At 43.8% G+C, this 26,952-nt stretch overlaps 1 protein-coding gene across 8 annotated transcripts in view; it reads left to right on the top strand.

Annotated features, from left to right (window-relative positions):
* The window catches only part of si:ch211-220f16.2 (golgin subfamily B member 1), an 87,674-nt gene that overhangs the window by 34,844 nt on the left and 25,878 nt on the right, over window positions 1-26,952 (top strand). For 6 of the 8 annotated variants that reach the window (XM_049718576.1, XM_049718580.2, XM_049718575.2 and 3 more), the window contains 4 exons: window positions 322-428; window positions 9,429-9,609; window positions 11,124-11,257; window positions 22,734-22,843. In XM_049718576.1, coding sequence (XP_049574533.1) covers window positions 322-428; window positions 9,429-9,609; window positions 11,124-11,257; window positions 22,734-22,843 — 532 coding nt within the window. The remainder of the gene's footprint in view (window positions 1-321; window positions 429-9,428; window positions 9,610-11,123; window positions 11,258-22,733; window positions 22,844-26,952) is intronic. The other 2 variants (XM_049718579.2, XM_049718578.2) reach the window with 2 other exon arrangements.

Genomic DNA, 26,952 nt, shown 5'->3' with positions numbered 1-26,952 from the left:
TGTTCTTTTCACATTGTTCTTCTTCCTGAAATTCACTCCATCTTTGTCTCCATTATTTTGCCTTTTACTCCATCCACTGTTTCTTGAAACCGGTTCTAATGGCAATCTCCCTTCACCCACTACAACCACCATCTGTGATCACAATTATTTAACACTATCAGTATCTTTTTGTCTTAGCGACAGTTTTATCCAAACCCTGTCTTGTGCCATTTCCATCCATACCTATGTACATCCTCAATCCAACCCAAATAAATACCCCCTATACCTGTGGCACAAAACTGATTGAGGATGACTGGTTCTTTCCTGGCTGCTCCAATCCAGCACTGGCCACTCGGCAGCAGGAGTTGGAAGAGGAGCTGGCTCAAGCTCAGGGGCTCAGCCAACACGGGCACAAGAAGTTGACTGTACCAGCCCAAAGAAGCATGCAGGTATGCACATACAGCATATTATTGTCCCAAACATAAATTATTTGTAACCATGAAATGTGAACATGCTTATCCTTTACCATAATCCTCTTCAGGTTTGCCATATCAATTTTGAGACATTGCCAACCGAATATGGTCGTTAAAAAAAAAAAAACACCAAATTTTTACTCATTCTGTATTTCAGCAGCCTGCAAAGATTGTGATACGCTTATTGCTGTGTTTGCACATTTTTGTTTTGCTCTCAAAGCAATAACATCTGACTACCGTAATTTCTGGACTATAAGTCACACCTGATTATAAACCGCATCAGCTAAATTGAAAGGAAAATCTTGTTTTGTTCATATACAAGCCGCACCGGACCATAAGCCGCAGGTTTTTTAATATTTAATTACCATTTTTAAAAGAATATACACAAACAATATTGTCAGAGAAGAGATGGTTCTTTGGGGACGCATACCTTGTATTAACAGAGTTTAAGAACAGGGGATGGTTGAGAATAATTGTCAATTTTCGCACAAGTCCTGAATGTTGTTAGTCACCTAAATGTTGAACAGAGGCTGAGATCTCCTTGTCAAATTCCTTGTTTGGCATGCCCAAACATGGCCAATAAACATCTTGAATCTTGAACATAACCTTTATTGACAGAGATGAAGGAGCTCAGCAAACATACAAACATGTATAAATCTCAGCGACGACCAAAACTTAATAAACTTAATGTGCAGGAAACACGAGCAACACACAACTAATAATAAATAAAATGGGACCACTTACAGGGGTAAAGTTGCCAATGTGATATGAGCTACACCAGGGGTCTCAAAGTCCAGTCCTCGGGGGCTGCATTCCTACATGTTTTCCAAGTTTCCCTTGTTAAACACACCTGATTCAAATGATCAGTTCATCCTCACGTTCTGCAGCAGCCTGATAATTGAATCAGGTGTGTTTAACAAGGGAAACTTGAAAAACATGTAGGAATGCGGCCCCTGAGGACTGAACTTTGGAAGTCCCTGAGCTACACGTATAGCTCCAGAGTAGACATGAGCGGGAAATAAAGAAAGAAAAGTGTGACACAACAAGATGTCATCATCAATAGCCCAGTGCCCTCTAGTGACCGGAGGAAACCTCTACAGTGCATGAGCAGCTCTAGTTCCTTCATTAAGAGCCAAATTGACTGCCTTTAACATAAATGCGGCATCATATGCATTTCTTTTGTCCTCCATAGTGAGGGTTTGTGTTTAAAAGCTTCCTTTCTTCAGTAATGTTTCTCTTGATCTCCTTCTGTCCCTTCTTTATGGCACTGTTTGTCTGGCGGATAGACATGCGATCAACACACCACTCTTCTCCCCAGTGACCGTGTGTCTGGTCACTTATCCCTCCGCCCAGCAAAACGGTGCCGCACAACAGTGGCCCACAAACCTTTTACGAGTGTATAAGTGTATTAGTCATCACAAAAACCAAAAAAAATCCATAGATACGCCGCACTGAATGACAAGTAGCAGGGTTCAAAGCTTGTGCAAAAAGTAGCGGCTTACAGACCAGGAATTACGTTATATGACATAAGTCACCATGACCTATAGGCTAGGTTCAGACTGTAAGGTCTTAATGCTCAATTCAGATTGTTGGGGATAAAATCCGGTGCGTGCATCCTGGTTTGTGTGGTCACAATACATAATAACCTCAGACTGTCTGTGGTGTGTACCAAATGTCTCCCTTAAGCGGCCTGCATGTGCAGAAGAAGAAATGCGATCATACACAACTTCGTATTTACCAAAGTAAATGCAGTGGTACCTCTACTTACGAACGCCTGTACTTACGAACTTTTTGAGATACAAACCGGAGCCTTGTGATTTTTTTATAGCTACTTACAAACCGATTTTTGACTTCCGACCCAAAGCGCCGAACAAACCCCCCTCCTTCCGCCTTGTCTCCTTTGCTTTGCCATTCCCTGTTCGTCTCGGCGTGTTAGCAGTGTAAAAACAGGTATAGTGTAAAACAGGTAAACCGTATGTGCCCTAAGGCTATCGATATACCGTATTTTACGGACTATAAGTCGCTCCGGAGTATAAGTCGCATCAGCCATAAAATGCCCCAAAAAGTGAAAAAAAACATATATAAGTCGCTCTGGAGTATAAGTCGCATTTTGGGGGGCAATTTATTCGACAAAATCCCACACCAAAAACAGTCATGAACGAGCAACAACAGGCTAAACGATAGCAACAACAGGCTAAACGATAGGTATACTAACGTGACAAACACAAACAAAGAGCTGAGAACGGGCCTGACGTAACATAGAGTGATTAAGGACAACTATTACATGAATAACATGTTTATAAAACCATCGGTGTCACTCCAATTCATTAAATCCATCGATCGTTCGATACGATAACAACAGGCTAAACGATTGGTATGCTAACGTGACAAACACAAATGAGGAGCTGAGAACGGGCCTGACGTAACATATAGAGTGATTTACGACAACTATTACATAAATAACATGTTTATAAAACCATCGGTGTCACTCCAATTCATTAAATCCATCGATTGTTCAATACGATAGCAACAGGCTAAACGATAGGTATGCTAACGTGACAAACACAAACGAAGAGCTGAGAATGGGCCTGACGTAACATATAGAGTTATTAAAGAAAACAATTACATGAATAACACGTTTATAAAATCATCGGTGTCACTCCAATTCATTAAATCCATCGATCGTTCTTTGTCAACAATGGGTGCGCGCGGCTGAGGGCGCTTGCACTTCAAAATATTCCACAGGCTCATATAACGATAGATAAACTATATTTCAAATAACTATAATATAAGCAATAATATTATCAAACCATCCGTGCACTTTAAATCCATTAAATCCATCGATCAAATTTGTCGTCCTTTGTCAACATCGCCGCGCGTGCACCCTGACGTCAGCCTCGTCTTTATTCCACAGATCTAGTATATAACTATATTGTAGCGTTAACAAAGTACAAGGATAGACGTGGGTTTGGTAAACGACTCTTTATTAAACAAAACAAACTTCCAAGCGTGTGGCGGCGTGGACTTCCAGACACGAGAGCTCCATGGCATAGGACCGGGCGCGCGTAATGTCCGAGCCCCATGCACCGTTCGCGGACAGCTACTCGGCCGAGCGCCGGCCCCCGACTCAGTAGAGTAGGACCGGGGGTGCGTAAAACCCATAATAGTTTTTCAAACCTTCTATGTCACTCCAAATCCTTAATTCCTTCAAACTCTTTGTCCTCCGTGTCACTTAGAAATGATCACCGCTAATGATGCCGGTATTCCTTACGTGGGTACGTTTCTCTTTTATGTAAACAACCGCCGCGCTGCGCCGCGCTGCGCCGCGCCGTGCCACTGACGTCACTTGAAATAGTAATCCATTGGTACATCACGGTTCTCCAAACTTTCTTTCTGCTGCTCGATTACTGTTTTCAGCTGCATATTTTACAACTTGAAGTTTGTAACCTACAAAATATGAGTTTCTTTTTGGTGCCATTTTTCTTAAGCCCACCCAGTTGTTGAGTCACGGCCAACGGTGAAATTTAGAGCGCCCTCATCCAGTTTTGTCTGAAAATATAATTTTTTTAAGATGTAGTTTTTTGTTTTGTTTATTTGGTTTTGTCAAAGTCTGCTTTATCGTCGATTTTTTTCATGTACCAAGACACACAAAGAGATTGAAATTACATTCCCACTATCCCTCCGTGAGATAGTACACATATGCATACAAGCAACACAAAAAAACCCAAGAAGGCACAAACAATGAATAAATAAGTGTTGAATAAATGATAAATAAACAAATAATAATAAATATAACAGGAGCAAAAATGGAGCAAGTGTACATACAGCAGACAGTGGACTTGGATATGGCGCTTTACAGTGTTAATTGCTTTATTTGATGATTTCTCTATTTTTTATGTTTTGAATATGTTCAAGATAAAGATATAAAAGCATGTAAAATGATCAACTATACTAAAAATAACATGGGAAGTGGTCAACTATACTTGTAAGTAAGTGATGTCTTAATGATCAAGTAAGAATTTGTGAAAAAAAAAAATCATAAAGGAGCATGGCGAAGGCATGCATATCGTCGAGCTCACGATGGAGTACAGCCGTTGTGCCAAAGTGAAAACCCCCTGTTGCAGGAGCACACGCGCATTGACTGAAAGGTGGAAGCCGTTGCTGTGTTGGAGATAGTTTGTTTTCAATAAAAACATGAAGAACACACTTCACATAGCGAGTAATACGTCGAAGCGAACCATGATTTATTAGTCTAACTTTTTGTGTGTCTTCTCAGGGGTCTTTTTAGCAAGTGTAGAAAAATTAGAACAGGTTACTCCCTCTCCAAGCAAAGTTAGGAGGTTAAAAATAAAGTGAGATTTATTTTTGTTATAAAAGTTTGAAAAAGCAAAAATAAAACTGTTGTTTTGGTTTTCCCTATTTTACACAGAGCAATAGGGCAAATAGTGTGACTTTTGGGATAGTCCAGCACGCATTATTTGCTTTTACATTGATTTCTATAGAAAATGTTGCTGCTACTTACAAAGTTTCTACTTACAAACCCAATCGCGGAACCAATTCAGTTTGTAATTAGAGGTACCACTGTATGGTTCAGCGTGTCGGGGCTCAATTTTTACTATTCTGTATCTACCGAGAAGTGATTCGGGAGGAGGTAGAAATAAAATTATTTTTGGGAAATAAGGCGAGGCTTTTCATGGAGATGACGTTACTTCATTGCCGTATGTAATGAATAAATGTGTCGCTGAATTACTAATTATTACTATCACCACAAATGTCTACTTTGATTCATGTTTCAAGTGGGAGTAAATTAAAGTCACCCCCACCTCAATGCACACTGAATATTGGGATTTAGATCACGTATAGTTTGGATACTATACGTGGCCTGGTCATTCAGACCGAGGTTGCATTGCACATTCAATCTAGGACTACATTAGAAAATGACCCAGGTTGGATTTGCAAATATCAGAATTGAACCTTTCAAACGATCAGACAAGAAATCAGATACATGTTGCATATAGGTTAAAACAATCCAAAATAGCTCCCGTTTACCTCCAATGTGAATCTATCCTTAGACATAAGGTATGCATTAACCAACAGCTCAACCTCTATAAGATTCAAGAGATTCAAGATTCAAGAGTTTTTTATTCGCCATGTTTGAGCGTGCCAAACAAGGAATTTGACTTCGGTAAATCACAGCCTCTGTTCAACATTTAGGTGACTAACAACAACACTCAGGACATGTGAAGAACGAAAGATATTCTCAAACACCCCCCGATCTTAAACTGATCTTAAACTCCCAAGAGGGCAAGGAAAAACTCAAAACTCCAGCTAGGGGAAATGAGAAACCTTGAGAAGAGACCACAGATGGGAGGGTCCCTCTTCTAGGATGACCAGGCTGCAATGGATGCAGAGAGGACACATAGTACAAACAGTGTAGACAAAAAAGGTGTGGAAAGCGGGATGTTATTGCACAGTAATGACTCTGAGACTCTAAGAGTGGTGTGAGTTCATCAGAGCGACAGCCTGGGGGAAGAAGCTGTCTCTGTGTCTGCTGGTTTTAGTGTACAGAGCTCTATAACGGCGTCCGGAGGGGAGTAGTTCAAACAGGCTGCAACCTGGGTGCGAAGGGTCTGTTGAGATGTTACTTGCACGTTTCCTGGTCCTGGACAGGTACAAGTCTTGGATAGATGGGAGGTTGATTCCAATTATCTTTTCTGCAGTCCTTATTGTCCGTTGCAGTCTGTGCTTGTCTTGTTTGGAGGCCGATCCAAACCAGACAGTGATGGAGGTGCAGAGGACAGACTGGATGATGGCAGTGTAGAAGGTCTTCAGCAGCTCCCGCGGCAGGTTGAACTTCTTGATCTGTCTCAGGAAGTACAGCCTCTGCTGGGCCTTCTTCCGGACAGAGTCTATGTGGCCGGTCCATTTCAGGTCCCGAGAGATTGTGGTTCCCAGGAACTTGAAGGTGTCTGATGAGAGAATAGTATTACTGCGGATAGTGAGGGGTGAAAGTGGTGAAGGGCCTCGCCTGAAGTCCACTGTCATCTCCACGGTCTTGAGCGGGTTCAGGTCCAGGTGGTTTTGGCTGCACCAGTGGACCAGCCGCTCCACCTCCTGTCTGTACGCAGTCTCATCACCATTCTGGATCAGTCCGACGAGAGTGGTGTCGTCTGCATACTTCAGGAGCTTCACGGAAGAGTCACTTGCAGAGAAATCGTTGGTGTAGAGGGAGAAGAGCAGTGGGGAGAGGACGCATCCCTGAGGGGCTCCAGTGTTGGTGGTCAGGGTGTCAGATGTGATGCTCCCCAGCCTCACACGCTGTCTCCTGTTGGTCAGGAAGCTGGTGATCCACTGACAGGTGGAGGCAGGCACCGCGAGCTGGATGAGCTTCTGTTGGAGGATGTCAGGAGCGATGGTGTTGAACGCCGACCTGAAGTCCACAAACAGGATCCTGGCGTACTTTCCTGGGGTGTCCAGGTGTTGCAGGATGTAGTGCAGTCCCATGTTGACCGCATCATTGCCCGGTAGGCAAACTGGAGGGGGTCCAGCAGGGGGCCCGTGACATCCTTCAGGTGGTTCAGTACTAACCTCTCGAAAGATTTCATGACCACAGATGTCAGTGCAACAGATCTATAGTCATTCAGACCTGTGATGGCGGGCTTCTTGGCCACTGGAACGATGGTGGAGCTCTTGAAGCACGAGGGCACCTCACACAGCTCCAGGGAACGGTTGAAGATCCGTGCAAAGGTGGGCGCCAGCTGCTCAGCGCAGACTTTCAAGCAGGAAGGTGACACGCCGTCTGGGCCCGGTGCCTTCCTGATCTTTTGTCTCCGGAACATCTGGCGCACTTCCTCCTCGCGAATCTGGAGTGCGGGCGCGGCCTCTGCAAGAGAGAGAGTCGGTGACCACGGTGATGGAGGTGTGGACAGAGCAGTTGTGGGGGGAGGTGAGTATGTGGATTGTGTGGATTGTGCTGCAGGAGGTCCCGTTGTGTGGGAGGACCGATCAAACCTGCAGTAGAACCTGTTTAGCTGGTCAGCGAGCCTTGGGCTCTCCACAGGACGGGGGGTTCGTTTCTTGAAGCCCGTGATGCTCTGCAGGCCTTTCCACACTGTTGAGGGATCAGGATTGGCAGAGAGGTGTCTCTCCAGGCTCTCCCCGTAACACCTCCTGGCTTTCCTGACCTCTCGGTTCAGTGTGTTTCTGGTCTGCTTGAACAGGTCCCGGTCGCCGCTCCTGTAGGCCTCCTCCTTGACTTTGCGCAGCCTCCTAAGGTTCGGTGTAAACCAAGGTTTGTCGTTGTTGTACGTGCAGAAGGTCTTAGTCTGCACACACAGATCCTCACAAAAACTGATGTATGATGTGACAGTGTCAGTGAGTTCATGCAAGTCTGAATTTGCAGCTTCAAAAACACTCCAATCGGTGCAATCAAAGCAGGCTTGGAGGTCCTGCCTTGACTCCACTGTCCACTTCCTGACAGTCCTTACCACAGGCTTATAAGTTTTTAGTTTCTGTCTGTAGGCAGGGATCAGATGAACTAGACAGTGGTCCGAGAGTCCTAAAGCTGCACGAGCCACAGAGTGGTATGCATCCTTAATTACGGTGTAGCAGTGGTCCAGTGTCTGTGCCCATCTGGTGGGACACGTTATGTGCTGTCTGTATCAGGGGAGTTCGTGTGCGAGGTTCGCCCTGTTAAGATCACCCAGAACAATGATTAGTGAATTTGGTAGAAGTTTCTCCATGTCTGTCACCTGGTCAGCCAGCATCTGCGTGGCTTCACTCGCACGTGCGTGTGGTGGGATGTGAACAGCCGCCATGACGATCGAGGAGAACTCCCGTGGTGAATAGAACGGCCGGCAGTTTATGAGAAGTGTTTCTAGGAGAGGGCTGCAAAACTCTTTCAACACCATGACATCGGTACACCAACGTTCATTAATGTAGAAACAGAGACCACCTCCCTTTGATTTTCCGGAGAGCTCCGCGCTGCGATCTGCACGCGTTAGCCGAAACCCAGCTAACTCCATGGCGTGGTGAGGGGGTTCGTTCGCTAAGCCACGTCTCAACAAAACACAGCGCGGCGGATCTGCTGAAGTCCGTGTTCCTTGAAGTGAGGAGCAGCAGTTCGTCCATCTTGTTCACCAGGGAGCGGACATTCGCCAGATGAATTGACGGTAGGGCAGAACGGAACCCTCTCTGCCTCAGCTTTACGAGGGCTCCCGCTCGTTTTCCGCGTCGCCGCCGTCGCGCTAGCTTGTATAGCACCGCCGCTCCGGCTAAAATCTCCGACAAACAGTCTGAATCAGAGAGAACAGGAGAGAAAATACCAGAAGAAGACTGACCGATGTTTAACAGTGCTTCTCTAGTAAAAGTGATCCGGGATGGACAGCAGAAGACACAGAAAACACACAAAATAAGACAAAGAAACAGAGAGCGACTCACCGTGGCAGCCATCCGCGGCGCCATCAGATGACGTACATCTGTAATGATAATAATAATCCATCCATCCATCCATTTTCTGAACCGCTTAGTCCCCACGGGGGTCGCGGGCGTGCTGGAGCCTATCCCAGCCGTCATCGGGCAGTAGGCGGGGGACACCCTGAACCGGTTGCCAGCCAATTGCAGAGCTCACAGAGACAAACAACCATTCGCACTCGCACTCACACCTAGGGACTATTTGGAGTGATCAATCGGCCTACCAAGCATGTTTTTGGGATGTGGGAGGAAACCGGAGTGCCCGGAGAAAACCCACGCGGGCTCGGGGAGAACATGCAAACTCCGCACAGGGAGGGCCGGAGGTGGAATCGAACCCGCACCCTCCTAACTGTGAGGCGGACGTGCTACCCAGTGCGCCACCGAGCCGCCCTTAATAATAATCCCTACCCTGAAAATGGTTTTACTTGCCAGAGTTAAAACGGTACTGTACTACCTTGAATATAGTTTTACATCACCTCTTTAATGATTTTTTCTTACACATAGGAGGATTTTGAATTTGATGGAAAAGCCTCATTCCATGACTACCACAGCACATCGGAGAGCACAACTCCAATGGAAGGAGAAAATATGGGAGGTTGGTGGCCTGAGTACAGTACACCTGACACAGGTGGGAGAACCCCTAGACAGTTTACACCAGCATGCAACTGGTTGTCCTCACATTTGGGTTGGTCTTTTGTTTTTCATTTTCATCAGAAATACCGTTTTGTGTTTGTTTTTTTGTCAATGTTGGTTGTTTTCATCTCTCACCATGTGTCAGGCTATGTTACTTGTGTTACTAAGTAAGGTGTCAATTTGCAAAAGTTATGAATAATGTTCATTTTCTGAAAACTCCCCAATCAAATCACATTAGGACATTCAGAATGTTTTGCATTTTCATTACAATGTGCATACTGGTTGAACTGACTAGTTTGTTGGGGTTAGTATTGTGAATGCACTGACCTCTGATATAATTATGTACACAACCTGTCAAACATTGTCATAAAATGTTATATTTTATTGGTATGTAGCAAAACCTGAAAATCACGTTTCAGGTGGACCAGGAGCCTATACATGATGGCCAATATAAGGGTAGATGGTCAGTTTGTAGTCTTGAGCGTGAGTCTTGCTGCAGCATTTTATACAAACAAAAAGTTTCAAGAATTTTGCAAATAAAGGGGATATTTGACAATGGTCTATAATGGCTAAGACTTTTAAAGTTTAGGTGTTATATTTTTCACTAAAGAAGCTAATGATAAAATAAATATGATCAAACAACTGTGAATTAGGATAAGATTTATTGTGCAAATGCAAAGAGCTTTCCGGTTTGCGTTTTCTAACCATGAGGAGTAGTGACAATCGCCGCCGATAGTAAGGAGGGGTATTACATTTCACGCATATGCAGAAGGTACTTAATGGTCACCATTGCTGCCTGTCTGTTGCGATGTATTTTTGTCTTTTTTTACAATGTGACAGTCAGTACGATGACACGGGGTAGGCTAATGCAGGATTGGTCTTTCTAGGCCTTTACCTGAGCGACTGTGGTGTCATTTTCATTTGATGAGTTGCAAAATGACGTCTGAGATGGATTTAATTCATATTTCACAAACACAATATTAATTGCAATACGTTTACACTAGTGGGGTCACATAGAACATATTGAGATGATTAAAGAGCGTTTTTGAATTGACCTTCCCTTTAATAAAGCTTCAGTCATTATTTAGAAACTGCATTTTGGATTTAGTTCATTTTCAGTTAATCAATCTTCAGTCATATAGAAACTGCATTTTGTATTTAGTTCATTTTCTTTGTGAGATATTGGCTTGATGATCTGAAACGTTTATGCAAAGACACTCAGGTAGTCGCCAAATACTTTTCACAGCTCTGTACATGTAGACTAATTTCCAATAGTTTTATTCACTGATATGCTAATGACCTTTTCTTGTTTGAATCATCAGTCATTGACAATGTTTGCCGTATGGTCAAGCAACCCGGAAAAATAATGGTTCTTAAAAAAAAAATTAAAAAAATCCCAAATGAATGACATTCTTGATGAATGTGTGTAAACTTCAGCGTGCGCCTATACTTTATCTCTATATACCTTGTAGACTGTGTAGATATCGAGCAGACAAATTGCTGTCTGTTTTTCCTTCTAAAACTTAATAATTTTCTTTCTTCCTTATTTCTTCCTAAAAATTAAAGATGGTTTGCGGACTGTGGTGGAGGAGCTGGAGCTAGAGAGAAATCAATTACAAGAGCAGATACTGAGCCTGGAAGAGCGTTGTCAAGGTCTTGAAGATCGTCTACAGCTGCAAGCACGCTTTGAGACCTTACAGGTAAACCTCATCCCTTAACCACACGTGACTACAAATTATGATACAGGTTTCAGGAAAGGTCAAGCTATATCCCGCCATAACAGCACAACATACGCTAACAAAATTCATTTACCCACTGATGTGTAAATGCTGAGTCATTTCCATGTCCCTGTCCCTGAGGACTTGGATACTGTAATAAACTTTTCTAACACAGATGTTTGATATACATGAAGATGAGCAGCTAAATTGGGTCCCTCAGGTTTGTTTGGTCTCTCATGAATGTATGCGCTGGAGAGCATCTCTGGCGGTGACTGCTAATAGTGTGCTGTGCGTGTTTAACCATGAACATTACATTATTGTTTTGTGAACAATGTTGATTAAGAAAAAAGTCCAATATTCCATCTCCGAATCACTGGGTGACTTTCTGTAGAACATGAGAAATTAATAGGGAAAATACAATAAGAGAAAGAAAGGGAAAGAGAAAGAAAAGAAAGAGGTCTGGCCAGAGGACCTAATCCACATCGCTGTAAGCGACATACAAATACAGACTTCTTCAATGGTAGTATATGTACAGTATGCACTCCAGATTTACATACTGTATTGTAATAGTAGCAACTACCATCATAGAGTAACAGTCGGACTTTGAGCATAGAAGTGCACTGAAAGTGTGTGTAGGTTACACTTATGCCGATGTCAGGTGACACAAATGCCTGATAAATGAGCGTATGAATGCAGTGAGTTGTGGCCGATTTTGAGTTGTCTTGACATGTCGTAGCCCGTGTAGTGTGAAATTAACAACGACCATGACGGCGAGAGTTTGGCATGTCAAAATTTTTATTCATCTTGTGGCATAATGTGACATGTTCTACGACATTCTTCAATTGTTTTTTAGGCAGTGACCAATAAGACACTTAGCCGCGCACAAACAAACTAAATGGCATGAAAAGGAATGGACTGAATTTTGTAAGAAGCCCGCGACGATTGGGCGCGATCTGGTCGGTGACTGACTTAAAGTGCGACATGACGCTGCTTCAAGACACTGAACAATATTCATCTTGTAGTCTGACAGCACGACCGTTGTGAACTACAAAATAATCATGTAGTTTGAGAAAGCCATGACTTGCACATACCGATATCTTAGTTCTTTGACTCTGGCAGAGTTGCTCTCAAAAAGGAGTCTGTACATTTGTTTCATGCTGATGCTGTTGCATTGGAGGACATGGTCAATTAGTTGATAAAGACACATTGTTGATTCCATCAGAGTTGACATTGTCTTCAAGAACTCTGCTGGATTTTATGGAGTCGGATGACATTATTCTGAAGGACCAATATGAACAATCTATCTTGTGGTTGAGAGAAAATGGCTGCCCTTTCACATTTATTTGGTCGTCTTTAAGTGGGAAAATGCACTTAGCGTATAAAGCCTATAAATAGACCTTACAGTAGCCTATAGTATTATGTATGTTACAGAAAATGTTGTACAACAAGACACAATTACCGTATTTTTCGGACTAAAAGTTGCTCGGAATACAAGTCACATCAGCCGTAAAATGCACCATAAAGGGACAAAAAAAACATATAAGTCGCACCTTAAGTCACATTTTGGGGAAAATTTATTTGACAAAATCCAACACCAAGAACAGACATGAACCAGCAACAACAGGCTAGACCAGGGGTGGGCGAACTTTTTGACTTGCGGGCCGAATTGGGTTCTAAATTTTGACCGGGGGGCCGAACCAGGAGCAGATGGATGTAGTGTTTGTGTGAAGTAATATTAACGACCTGTAAAGGTCATTGCATAAAAGGTTTTGGCCTTTAGTAGGTAGTAAAGCGTGGATATTCAAAAAAAAGTTTTTTGAAAACAAATGCATTTATTAACAGCATTAAAAAAAAAAAAAAATCCCTAAAAAACTGCTATCAGTGATTCTCATAAAATACGACACTGTTATTATGAATAACAGTCTCCATCACTTCAGTGCCTGCAGGTCAGATTAATGAAAGATGTTTATCTTATGAGATCACATCAAACGGCAAACATTCTGACCAAGTATATCATCTTGAAGAATCGGTGAAAGCATACATCCAAATAAAATAATCAAAACTGCAACACGGTGAGGGGTATCTGAAAATCAGAGTTTTAACTCACAAACACCTGGTAACAGAGGTGAGGAAACGGGAAACACTTCCTTAAAGAAAGCCTTAAGAACTTTACAGGTTAAGATTAGTCACAAACAGGTGGTGCATCAATGTCCTTGAGCATCCTGCATTGTTTGAAAATGAGAATGGTCGCTAGTTTCAATCCCTGCTATTTGTACAGATCATATTCAAAATGCATTTTTTTTTACAACAAACTTGAAAGCCTCCCCTTCATTTTCAGTGGGAACAGTGTTGTTGGTCTCCCTTTTTTTGCTAGTGTGTCATGGTCTGGAGTAAAATTTGTTGTGGCAATTCTTAGGAGAGATCCGAGGTGTTGGTCCGTTTACCTAGATCTGTGACGGGTTGATGTTGATGTTCATGTGGCTGAACGTCACGTCGCGTACGTCGAGCCAAATTGGCCACTTTTTAAGCACTCGGCACTCAGTGTCCACCTTGCTTTTCCTTGGGCGACTCATTTTAATGGAAGGATTCCAGGGGAAGGTTTGTGGGTGGCTTTAGCGTAAAACTGTATCCGAAAGCTCGGCGCGCAAATTACAAGAATGCTGTCGTCACAGCCCACGCTCTAAATTCGGCACTGATACAAATAGAGCGCGAGTGCGCCATTTCCGTACTACTGAGTACGTACACGCACTTGTAAGTGTGCACCGAGCTTTCTGACAAGGCTTCCGGTAGTAAATGCGCAGGCGAGTGGTTCCTCATCTACTGAGGCGACGCAGTCATTGCAGGCAAAATTACCGAAAAAAAAAAAAAAAAGTTTAATAATACAATTTATTTAGGGTTGGCGGGCCGGATTAAACGGTCCCGTGGGCCGGATGTGGCCCGCGGGCCGTAGTTTGCCCATACCTGGGCTAGACGATACGGTATGCTAACGTGACATAAACACAAACAAGGAGCTGAGAACAGGCCTGACATAACTAAGTTATTCAAATAACTATAACTTAAATAACACGTTTATCAAACCATATATGTCACTCCAAATCATTAAATCCATCGATCGTATTCTTCGTCCTTTCTTTAAACAACACCGCGTGTGCGGCGCGCCGCTGACGTCGAAGTCGTCGTCGTCGTCAGTTGCAGTTCAAATTATTCCATATAACGATATAACGATATATAAACTATATATCAAATAACAATAATATAAACAACAATTTTATCGAACCATCCGTGTCAATTTTCGTCTTCTGTCACTTAAAAAAAAAAAAAAAGACAGATGTAAATGTAATATAAACAACAATTTTATCGTACCATCCATGTCACTCCAAATTATTAAATCCAATGGAATCTTTGTATTGTTACTTAAAAAAAAAAAAAAAAAAAAAAAACCCACAGCTGTTGACTACGGAACTACGTGCGCCGCTGACGTCAGGCTAGAGATATCAAATAAATGTAATATAAACAACAATTCCCATGGGCTCACCACCTGTGGGAGGGGCCGAAGGGGTCGGGTGCAATGTGAGCTGGGCGGCAGCCAAAGGCAGGGACCTTGGCGGTCTGATCCCCGGCTGCAGAAGCTGGCTCTTGGGACATGGAATGTCACCTCTCTGGCTGGAAAGGAGCCCGAGCTGGTGTGCGAGGCAGAAAGATTCCGACTAGATATAGTCGGACTAGCCTCCACGCACAGTTTGGGTTCCGGTAAAAGCCCTCTCGAGAGGGGCTGGACTCTCTTCCACTCTGGAGTTGCCCACGGTGAGAGGCGTCGAGCAGGTGTGGGTATACTTATTGCCCCCCGGCTGGGCGCCTGCACATTGGGGTTCACCCCGGTGAACGAGAGGGTAGCCTCCCTCCGCCTTCGGGTAGGGGGACGGGTCCTGACTGTTGTTTGTGTCTATGCACCAAAAGGCAGCTCAGAGTACCCACCGTTCTTGGAGTCCCTGGAGGAAGTGCTGGAGAGCGCTCCTTCTGGGGACTCCATCGTTCTACTGGGTGACTTCAATGCTCACGTGGGCAATGACAGTGAGACCTGGAAGGGCGTGATTGGGAGGAACGGCCCCCCTGATCTGAACCCGAGCGGTGTTCTATTGTTGGACTTCTGTGCTCGACACGGATTTTCAATAATGAACACCATGTTCAAACATAAGGGTGTCCATGTGTGCACTTGGCACCAGGACACCCTAGGCCGCAGTTCGATGATAGACTTTGTAGTCGTGTCATCGGATTTGCGGCCGCATGTTTTGGACACTCGGGTGAAGAGAGGGGCGGAGCTGTCAACTGATCACCACCTGGTGGTGGGTTGGCTCCGATGGTGGGGGAAGATGCCGGTCCGACCTGGCAGACCCAAACGCTCTGTGAGGGTCTGCTGGGAACGTCTGGCAGAATCTCCTGTCAGGAAGAGCTTCAACTCCCACCTCCGGCAGAGCTTTTCCCACGTCCCGGGGGAGGCATTGAGTCTGAGTGGACCATGTTCCGCGCCTCCATTGTTGAGGCGGCCGACCGGAGCTGTGGCCGTAAGGTCGTTGGTGCCTGTCGTGGCGGCAATCCCCGAACCCGCTGGTGGACACCGGCGGTAAGGGATGCCGTCAAGCTGAAGAAGGAGTCCTATCGGGCCGTTTTGGCCTGCGGGACTCCGGAGGCAGCTGACAGGTACCGGATGGCCAAGCGGAACGCGGCTTCGGCGGTTGCTGAGGCAAAAACCCGGGCGTGGGAGGAGTTCGGTGAGGCCATGGAGAATGACTTTCGGACGGCTTCGAGGAAATTCTGGTCCACCATCCGGCGTCTCAGGAGGGGGAAGCAGTGCAACGTCAACACTGTTTACAGTGGGGATGGCGTGCTGCTGACCTCGACTCGGGACGTCGTGAGTCGGTGGGGAGAATACTTCGAAGACCTCCTCAATTCCACCTACACGCCTTCCATTGAGGAAGCAGGGCCTGGAGACTCTGAGGCGGATTCTCCAATCTCTGGGGCCGAAGTCACTGAGGTAGTCAAAAAACTCCTCGGTGGCAAGGCCCCGGGGGTGGATGAGATCCGCCCGGAGTTCTTAAAGGCTCTGGATGTTGTGGGGCTGTCATGGCTGACACGCCTCTACAACGTTGCGTGGACATCGGGGACAGTGCCTCTGGATTGGCAGACTGGGGTGGTGGTTCCCCTCTTTAAGAAGGGGGACCGGAGGGTGTGTTCCAATTACAGGGGAATCACACTCCTCAGCCTCCCTGGTAAGGTCTATTCAGGGGTGCTGGAGAGGAGGGTCCGTCGGGAGGTCGAACCTCGGATTCAGGAGGAGCAGTGTGGCTTTCGTCCTGGCCGTGGAACAGTGGACCAGCTCTACACCCTCGGCAGGATCCTCGAGGGTGCATGGGAGTTCGCCCAACCAGTCCACATGTGTTTTGTGGACTTGGAGAAGGCGTTCGACCGTGTCCCTCGGGAGGTTCTGTGGAGGGTGCTTCGGGAGTACGGGGTGCCGAGCCAACTGATCCTTATCAGTTCGGTCCCTGTACCACCGATGCCAGAGTCTGGTCCGCATTTCCGGCAGTAAGACAGATTCGTTCCCAGTGAGGGTTGGACTCCGCCAAGGCTGCCCTTTGTCACCGATTCTGTTCATAATTTTTATGGACAGAATTTCTAGGCGCAGCCGAGGCGTTGAGGGGGTCCGGTTTGGGGACCTCAGCATCGCGTCTTTGCTTTTTGCAGATGACGTGGTGCTGTTGGCTTCTTCAGGCCGTGATCTCCAGCTCTCGCTGGAACGATTCGCAGCCGAGTGTGAAGCGGTCGGGATGAGGGTCAGCACCTCCAAATCCGAGTCCATGGTCCTCGATCGGAAAAGGGTGGAATGCCCTCTCCGGATCGGGGATGAGATCCTGCCCCAAGTGGAGGAGTTCAAGTATCTTGGAGTCTTGTTCACGAGTGAGGGGAGGATGGAGCGTGAGATCGACAGGCGGATCGGTGCAGCGTCGGCAGTAATGCGGACCCTGTACCGGTCCGTTGTGGTGAAGAGAGAGGTGAGCCAAAAGGCAAAGCTCTCAATTTACCGGTCGATTTACGCTCCTACCCTCACCTATGGTCACGAGCTATGGGTCGTGACCGAAAGAACGAGATCTCGGATACAAGCGGCCGAAATGAGTTTTCTCCGCAGGATGTCCGGGCTCTCCCTTAGAGATAGGGTGAGAAGCTCGGTCATCCGGGAGAGACTCGGAGTAGAGTCGCTACTCCTCCACGTTGAGAGGAGCCAGATGAGGTGGCTCGGGCATCTTATCAGGATGCCTCCTGGACGCATCCCTGGGGAGGTGTTCCGGGCATGTCCCACCGGTAGGAGACCCCGGGGACGACCCAGGACGCGCTGGAGAGACTATGTCTCTCAGCTGGCCTGGGAACGCCTTGGGATCCCCCGGGATGAGCTGGATGAAGTAGCTGGGGAGAGGGAAGTCTGGGAGTCCCTCCTAAAGCTGCTGCCCCCGCGACCCGACCCCGGATAAGCGGAAGAAGATGGATGGATGGATGGATGGATAAACAACAATTTTAACGAACCATCCATGTCACTCCAAATCATTAAATCCATTGGAATCTTCATCCGCTGTGTCATTTAAAAAAATAAATGCGTTTTAAAGTGAAAATAACATGTGAAGTGATCAACGATACTAGTAAGTAATGTGTTAATGATCAAGTAAAAACTTTGTGAATAATTACACATGTAAGTCGCTCCCGAGTATAAGTCGCCCCCACCCAAACTATGAAAAAAAAAAAAAAACACGACTTATAGTCCAAAAAATACGGTACATGTTCTCTTCTCTGAACGATGGTGGCCACTAAGAACTTGCTCAGATTAGACTGGAATCTCTGTCCTGCTTCCCTCATGGTCATACCATGTTGCATGAATCTCCTCAGTGATAATTGTTCTGGGTTTGCCTCTACCGCTTCCTCGTCTCTTCTTCCAAGTCCACCACCTCGCACATGAATTCCTCTGCCTCGCTGTAGTTTTATATCCATTGTGGATCACAATTTTGCAACACAAGTGTTTCATAGTGTGAAATATGTTTACTGACTGAGAATATGCTTAAGGTTTGCAAAAAAAAAAAAAAAGATGTTTTGCAAATCGAGTGTAAGAGTTGAACAGTGTTTAAAGTTTGGCCAAAAGAGTGTTTGATTTGAAACATTAGTTTATGGTTTGGTTTAAAAAATGGGGTTTGGTGTTTTAGACCAGTGGTTCTCAAACTTTTTTCAGTGATATACCCCCTTTGAAATATTTTTTCAGCCAAGTACCCCCTGACCAGCGCAACACATTTCTGGTCGAAAAGAAAGAGGTACAGGATTGTCCCATCAGTGTTTGATTTATTAAAGTTAAACAACTTGTAGCAATGTACCTGACAGACACATTTATGTTTCAAACATTGCATATAGAAACAAAAACGATAAACAGTAAACAGTAACCACCAAAAAGGCATAAACCCTTTCAAAACTCAAATACTGTATGCAGAACACTGCTAATTTATATTAATCTTAACCAGCTCAGTGGCCTAGTAGTAGAGTGTCCGCCCTGAGACTGGAAGGTTGTGGGTTCAAACCCCGGCCGGGTCATACCAAAGACTATAAAAATGGGACCCATTGCCTCCCTGCTTGGCACTCAGCATTAAGGGTTGGAATTGGGGGGTTAGATCACCAAATGATTCCCGAGCGCGGCACCGCTGCTGCTCACTGCTCCCCTCTCCCCCAGGGGATGGATTAAAATCACATGGGGATGGGTTAAATGCAGAGGACAAATTTCACCACACCCAGATGTGTGTGTGACGATGATCATTGGGACTTTAACTTTGGGACTTTTAACTTTTTGTAATAATCTCTTGCAAAGAAATAAAAATATACATAACTAAAAATGTGTTCATAAAAATAAATTAACGTAATTATAAATAAATATCTTGTTTACAAAATCAATTCATAACTTAATAATAAATAAAGATTTGCTCAAAAAATAATCAACTTGACCTCTTTTGGGATAAAAAAAAAACTAAACTTTTTTTTCCTCTTAAAATTTAATCGTTGCATTGAACATTTGATTTTGATTTGACAAGCATTGAACAAGCATTGAACAGTGTTGAAGCTTGAATGAGTCTTTTGCACTCATACTACATTTTAGTGAGAAACATGAAGCTATGGTGAACGTTTTTTTGGCTTTAGCTACGAGCAAAGAAACCGCATAAGAAGCCTTCAGGGCTTTGGCTGATGTAGTGGAGGCTTTTCACATTGTGTCCTGTGATGACTTGAAGTCAGAAAGTTTCCTCCTGTAGAACTCCGGTGGCTTACCAACATGGCATCCGTGTTTTGTGGTGAGATGCCGCTGGAGATGTTTCGGCTTCATGCTAGTGTTGGTTAATTTCTCCCCGCAAAAAAAGCACAGCGCTTTGGGTGGATTACAACTTGTGGACGTAAATCCCATCAAACAATAGTCTTCCATGTACTGTCGGTACTTCGTCGGCTCTGGTTTTGCCTTCATTTTTACTTGTTTCTCCGTGTTTTCAACAGCAGCATCACTGCTACGCTTTAGCCACATCTCCACGTTACAGTGCATCATCAAAGCAACCGCAGGTGACTGCTATTGGTTTGTGGAGAGTCCGTTTTTTAAGGATTAAAAGTTAATACTGAATCTAAAACATTCATTTGTATTTCATCAAACCTTTTATAACTAATTCTCAAGAAAATCAGGCTTGCTGTTTTTTATATTTGTTTTTTTTAATACCGGTATATATTTTTGTAAAACCCCCTAGAGTACCTCCACGTACCTCCAGGGGTACGCGTACCCCAATTTGAGAACCACTGTTTTAGACAATGTGAAAAACTGTGAGACTTTATTTTTCTGATCATTAGGTCATCAACGTCGGTTTGCAGTGGTAATTCTACACGTGGAATAAGTTGCTGGTACTCTGATAATGAAAGACTAACCAACAGTGATCATAGAAATACCGTATTTTTCGGACTATAAGTCGCGTTTTTTTTTTTTTTTTTCATAGTTTGGGTGGGGGGGGCGACTTATACTGAGCGACTCATATGTGAATTTTTTCATAAATTTTCAAAATAAAAAAAATAAAGTGAAACCACGATAAACGAACCGCGATGTAGCAAGGGATTACTGTAATTTGAATTTCAAGTGACGTCAGCAGCGCGGCATGGTGGTTGTTTACATAAAGGACAAAGATTCGATCACGGGATGACGAAGATGACGAAGGGCCCCGCGCACTACCGGCATCATTAGCGGCTTTGTTTATAAGTGAGGACGAAGAGTTTGAAGGATTTAATGATTTGGAGTGACACAGAATGTTTAAAAAACTATTATGGCTTTTACGCACGCCCGGTCCTACTCTACGGAGCTCTCTTTCACCTCCGTGGATGAAAGTCGGGGGCCGGAGCTCGGCCGGGTGGCTGTCCGGGGACGGTGTATGGGGCTTGGACATGGCTTTTATGCACGCCCGGTCCTGCTCTACGGAGCTCTCTTTCACCTCCGTGGATGGAAGTCGGGGGCCGGTGCTCGGCTGGGTGGCTGTCCGGGGACGGTGGATGGGGCTCGGACATGGCTTTTACACATGCCCATTCTTAATCTATGTAGCTCTCTTCCACCTCCGTGGCTGGAAGTGCTACCTCCGGGGATGGAAGTCCACGCCGCCACACACCTGGAAGTTGATGCCGGTGCTTGGGGCCGTCTGGTGGTGAACTATTTGTTATAGTTATTTGATATATTTTATTTGGTGTAGCAACTTGTATATGTTTTTATCGTTACAGTTCCGTAGTTGTTGGCTCGTTGAACTCTTGTTTTGTTAAATAAAGAGCCGTTTACCAAACCCACGTCTTTCCTTGTACTTTGTTAACGCTATAATATAGTTATATACTAGATCGGTGGAATAACGACGAGGCTGACATCAGGGCGCACGCGTGGCGTTGTTGACAAAAGACGAGGAATTTGATCGATGGATTTAATGATTTGGAGTGACACAGATGGTTTGATAATATTATTGCTTATATAATAGTTATTTGGGTCTGTGGAATATTTTGAAGTGCAAGCGCCGTCAGCGGCGCGCACCCATTGTTGACATAAAGGCCGATCGATGGATTTAATGAATTGGAGTGACACAGATGGTTTTATAAACGTGTTATTTATGTAATAGTTATTTGAATAACTCTGAATGTTACGTCAGGCCCGTTCTCAGATCTTCGTTTGTGTTTATGTCACGTTACCATACCTATCGTTTAGCCTGTTGTTGCTCGTTCATGTCTGTTCTTGGTGTTGGATTTTGTCGAATAAATTTCCCCCAAAATGCGACTTATACTCCGGAGCACTTATATATGTTTTTTTTTCACGTCATTGTGCATTTTATGGCTAATGCGACCTATATTCCGGAGCAACTTTCAGTCCGAAAAATACGGTGAGTAGATTTTGACTAAAGTAATAATAAATTGAAATTGTTTGAAAATCAACAAATGAAAATCAGATATTGCTTTGAATTGTGATTCAAAAGAATTATTTTTAAAAACAAACCCACGAAATGGCCTGGATAAAAAATTATGATACCTCTAAAAAATATAAAAATAATAAACCACAGGGACATAGTCAACCAAGATGCGTCCAGGACTTAGCATCTTCTTGGGTCTTCAAACTTTTAATCAGTCAGTCATTTAAAGGGTAACAAGTACTGTTTGGAGGCATAGTGTGCACTACACTAAACATGGTCCAGCTGGGAAGGAAGACAGTCTCGATATATTAGAAAGAACTTCCAGACAAGCACATTAACAGTAAAGGCTACAAGACAATCTCCAAGCAGCTTGATATTATTCAAAAAGTTAAGATCCATGGGCCTGTAGTCAAAGTCCCTGGAAATGACTGAATGATAAAAATTGAAGACAACTTGACCACACCATCCCTCGTTGCTTGAACCAAAATAGAGTTTGAGACAACGTCTAAGGATGAACTTTTGTCATTTATTTAGCGAGACTGGAATTTGCCAAACACTACGTTAACAACCACAAAGCTTCTGGGATAATGTCAGCACCTTAATGCCGTCTGGACAAAACGCCCTTGAAACCCGAGACAACTTGAGCAGCATACAAATGAAATGAAAATAACCTGCTGAGAGGTGCAGACGTTTCATTGAAAGTTACAAAATTTGTTTGATTGGAATCACTGCCTGTCGAACGACAATTAAAAAACAATGCCTGATTTGTATTGGTTATATTTAATTCAATTTTTAAAACTGTTAACTGATTACTTTTGTCAGGTTCAAATTATCGTATTTATATGATCAATGTGGGCTTTTCTCTCATTGACAGCGAGATACCCAACATTTTGTCCATATGCATATAGCCAGAATTGTATTAAAATGTTTAAATCCTGACTGTGCTGGTGTAATGTTTTTTTCTGCCTTTACAGAATGAGACGGATAAATTACAGGCCCAACTTGCCAGTGTGCGTAGTCAGCAGAACAGGGAAGCAGAAAAACATCAGCTGTTGGTTCGTAGTCTCAATGAACAACTTAAGGGGTAAGTTATTCCATTGATAATTAAGATGTATAAATTTTTTTCACCATAATCTTGGGAATATGATTGCAATGATTTAATGCCGTTTTGTAAATGAAAATATTACATTATTTGTAGTTGTTAGAAATAACGGTTAATTAAAAAATGTATTTAATATTGAATTAACTCAAAATATGCATCTGTGTAAAAAATTAAATATCAATATCAAAAATGAAGTTAAATAGTCAAAATTATTTGTTTAGTTTTTTTGTAAAGTTAGAAAAAGTTACCGTTTGTAGCAAGGACAAAATGCAGATATTAAAATAAAGAAATGTTTTGGTAATAAAATCATTAATTTTGTTTGAAAAAAAGATTTTTCATAATTGAATCAAATCAAAATCGGAACTGTAAATTGAATGGGAACATGGCTTGAGTGAATCGTTAGATCCCTATTACCGTATTTTCACGACCAAAAGGCGCACTGAACTAAAAGGCGCAGTCTCACTTATGTGTGCTATAACTGTATTTAACACACATATAGGGCGCACCGCATCATAGTGCCCGGGTTTTATATATACAGTGGAGCCTCGGTTTTCAACCACAATCTGTTCCAGAAGGCTGTTCGAGAAGTGAATTACAAATACAAACATTACAAATAATGGAAAAAAATTTAATCCATTCCAAAGAAAAAAAAATCCTTTTTTAAGCATTTTTTCATTTGCGCATTTTTGTCCGATCGCGCAACTGCAGCGCACCGCCGAACGCCCAACCGTAGCGCATCGCCGACCGCGCAACTGCACCGCGCTGTTCGCATGATTGTGACAGTGCCGTCGCTAAAATTTAGAAAATATTTTTAAAGTCCTAATGGACTTTACAAAATTTAAGTGGACCTCAGTGCGCAGGGAGCTTAATTTGTTCCGATCGCCCAACCGCAGCGCGCCGGGCGCTCACTGTCGCATTGCTTTAGGAGCGTCTTTGTGTTTTAGGTTGGCTTTACTGCTCCCACTTGCTTCCTTTGGAAGCATGATTAGAGTTGATGCAATCCTCAGAGTAACGAGAATGTAATAACGATCGGAGTCAGTTGGCATGCGGGTCCTCTCGGCTCATCTTGCCAGGTTCGACAACCGAATTTTGTCCGACATCCGAAGCAAAAAAATCTCGAATTTTTTGTTCGAGTACCGATTTGTTCGAGAACCGGGACATTCGAAAACCGAGGCTCCACTGTTCAATCCACGCCCACACTTCCCCCTTTAACGTTCTCTCATGGCGCTCTCTACTACTTCCGCCTTACAACAACAACAACAACAACACACACAAGCATACAAGTGTGCGTATTTAAAAATAGAGCGGGAGCAAAACTGACTTTGGTTGTGTTTTATAAAAGTATTGATTACAAAGTACCGTAATTTTCGGACTATGTCGCGTTTTTTTTCCATAGTTTGGGTGACTTATGTGAATTTTTTCACAAATTTTCAAAATAAAAAAAATAAAAAAGTTAAACTGCGATGAACGAGCCGCGATGTAGCAAGGGATTACTGTAATTTGAATTTCAAGTGACGTCAATGGCGTGGCGGTTGTTTACATAAAGGCCAAAGATTTGATCACGGGATGACGAAGATGACGAAGGGTCCCACGTAATTTTTGGACTATGTCGCGTTTTTTTTCATAGTTTGGGTGGGGGGGGCGACTTATACTGAGGAGCGACTTATATGAGTTTTTTCACAAATTTTCAAAATTCAAAAAGAAAAGAAAAAAAATGTTAAACTGCGATAAACGAACCGCGATGTAGCAAGGGATTACTGTAATTTGAATTTCAAATGACGTCAGTGGCGCGGCGAGGCGGTTGTTTACATAAAGGACAAAGATTCGATCACGGGATGACGAAGGGTCCCACGTACTACTGGCATTATTAGCGGCTGTGTTTGCAAGTGACACGGAGGACGAAGAGTTTGAAGGATTTAATGATTTGGAGTGACACAGAAGGTTTGAAAAACTATTATGGCTTTTACGCACGCCCCATCCTACTCTACGGAGCTTTCTTTCACCTCCGTGGATTGAAGTCGGGGGCCGGTGCTCGGCCGGGTGGCTGTCCAGGGACGGTGGATGGGGCTCGGACATGGCCTATATGCACGCCCGGTACTACTCTACGGAGCTCTCTTTCACCTCCGTGGATGGAAGTCGTGGGCCGGTGCTCGGCCGGGTGGCTGTCCGGGGACGGTGGATGGGGCTCGGACATGGCTTTTACGCACGCCCGGTCCTGTTCTATGGAGCTCTTTTCCACCTCCGTGGCTGGAAGTGCCACCTCCGGGGATGGAAGTCCACGCCACCACACACCTGGAAGTCGATGCCGGTGCTTGGGGCCGTCTGGTGGTGAACTATTTATGTTAGTTATTTGATATATTTTATTTCGTATAGCAACTTGTATATGTTTTTATCGTTACAGTTCAGTACTTGTTGGCTCGTTGAACTCTTGTTTTTTTAAATAAAGAACTGTTTACCAAACCCACGTCTTTCCTTGTACTTTGTTAACGCTATAATATAGTTATATACTAGATCTGCGGAATAAAGACGAGGCTGACGTCAGGGCGCACGCGCGGCGTTGTTGACAAAGGACGAGGAATTTGATGGATGGATTTAATGATTTGGAGTGACACAGATGGTTTGATAATGTTGTTGTTTATATGATAGTTATTTGATATATACTTTATATATCGTTATATGGGTCTGTGGAATACTTTGAATATTTAGACGTCAGCGCCGCGGCGCATACGCGGCATCGTTTCCATAAGGGATGATCGATGGATTTAATGAATTGGAGTGACAGATGGTTTTATAAACGTGTTATTTATGTAATAGTTATTTGAATAACTCTGAATTTTACGTCAGGCCCGTTCTCAGCTCTTTGTTTGTGTTTATGTCACGTTAGCATACCTATCGTTTAGCCCAGGGGTGCGCAATTAATTTTTACAAGGGCCACATGAAAAACCTGAGTTGTGTCAGAGGGCCACACCTACGATAACTTAAACCTGCTCAATTTTCTTCCATTGTAAAATGCACTTCCATTGTAAAATGCACTAAATTATTTATTTTAAATAGCTGGTACTGGTAATAAGAAGAATACTATTATTCAGTTTATATTTCTATTAAGCTATGTGAAATTGTGGTGCATAGGTCAAATAAAAAACAAATCATTAATCAGTACAATTTATTCTTAACTTCTTTAATTTTTCCTCAAATGACAAAGCCGCTGCATCTCTGGGTGTGAAGTTTGATAAAAAGTCCTTGTTGGGCTTGTAGTTTTGCTAGCAATGCATCAGCCTCTGATGCGCACAGTTTATCAGACAGATGTATTTTTTTCTCATGCTTGGTCGTGTAGTTGCGCCTCAAATTATATTCTTTAAACACAGCGACCTGTGTACCACAAATCAGGCACACGGGCTTACCTTTCATTTCTGTAAAGATATACTTGGCAGTCCATGTCTTGTTGAAAACACGGTGCTCCTTGTCAACTTTTCTTTTCTGAGGGTCAGCACACATTTCTCGGGTAGCATTACTTCGCACTGTTCACCTTCACGCGCAGCTCACATACATGTATGCTACACGGAAGTGCGACGCCTTTCAAAATAAAAGCAAAACAGTTGTATTGCACGCACATTAAGTTGTAATCAAATATAATTACGATTGGCCTCATGCGGGCCGGACAGGGATGCACAAAGGGCCGGATGTGGCCCGCGGGCCGTATTTTGCCCAGGTGTGGTTTAGCCTGTTGTTGCTCGTTCATGTCTGTTCTTGGTGTTGGATTTTGTCGAATAAATTTCCCCCAAAATGCGACTTGTACCCCGGAGCGACTTATATGTTTTTTTTTCACATGATTTTGCATTTTATGGCTAATGCGACCTGTATTCCAGAGCGACTTTTAGTCCGAAAATTACAGTACTAACACTTTTTTAATTGTCAATAGGCGTGGGTATGGTAAAACACACGGATAAAACAAGCACACAAGTGTGCGTATTTAAAAAAAAAAGAGAGAGCAAAACTGAGTTTGGTATTCACATTTTTATTACCGGTAATCTTCATCAATCAAACCCATTAAAGTCCTCATCCTCTGTTTCTAAATTGAACAGCTGGGCTAA

This window comes from Syngnathus scovelli, chromosome 4, assembly GCF_024217435.2.
Source record: "Syngnathus scovelli strain Florida chromosome 4, RoL_Ssco_1.2, whole genome shotgun sequence".
Lineage (NCBI taxonomy): Eukaryota > Metazoa > Chordata > Actinopteri > Syngnathiformes > Syngnathidae > Syngnathus > Syngnathus scovelli.
Note: the sequence above shows the minus strand (reverse complement) of the source record. Positions and strands in the feature narration are given on the sequence as shown.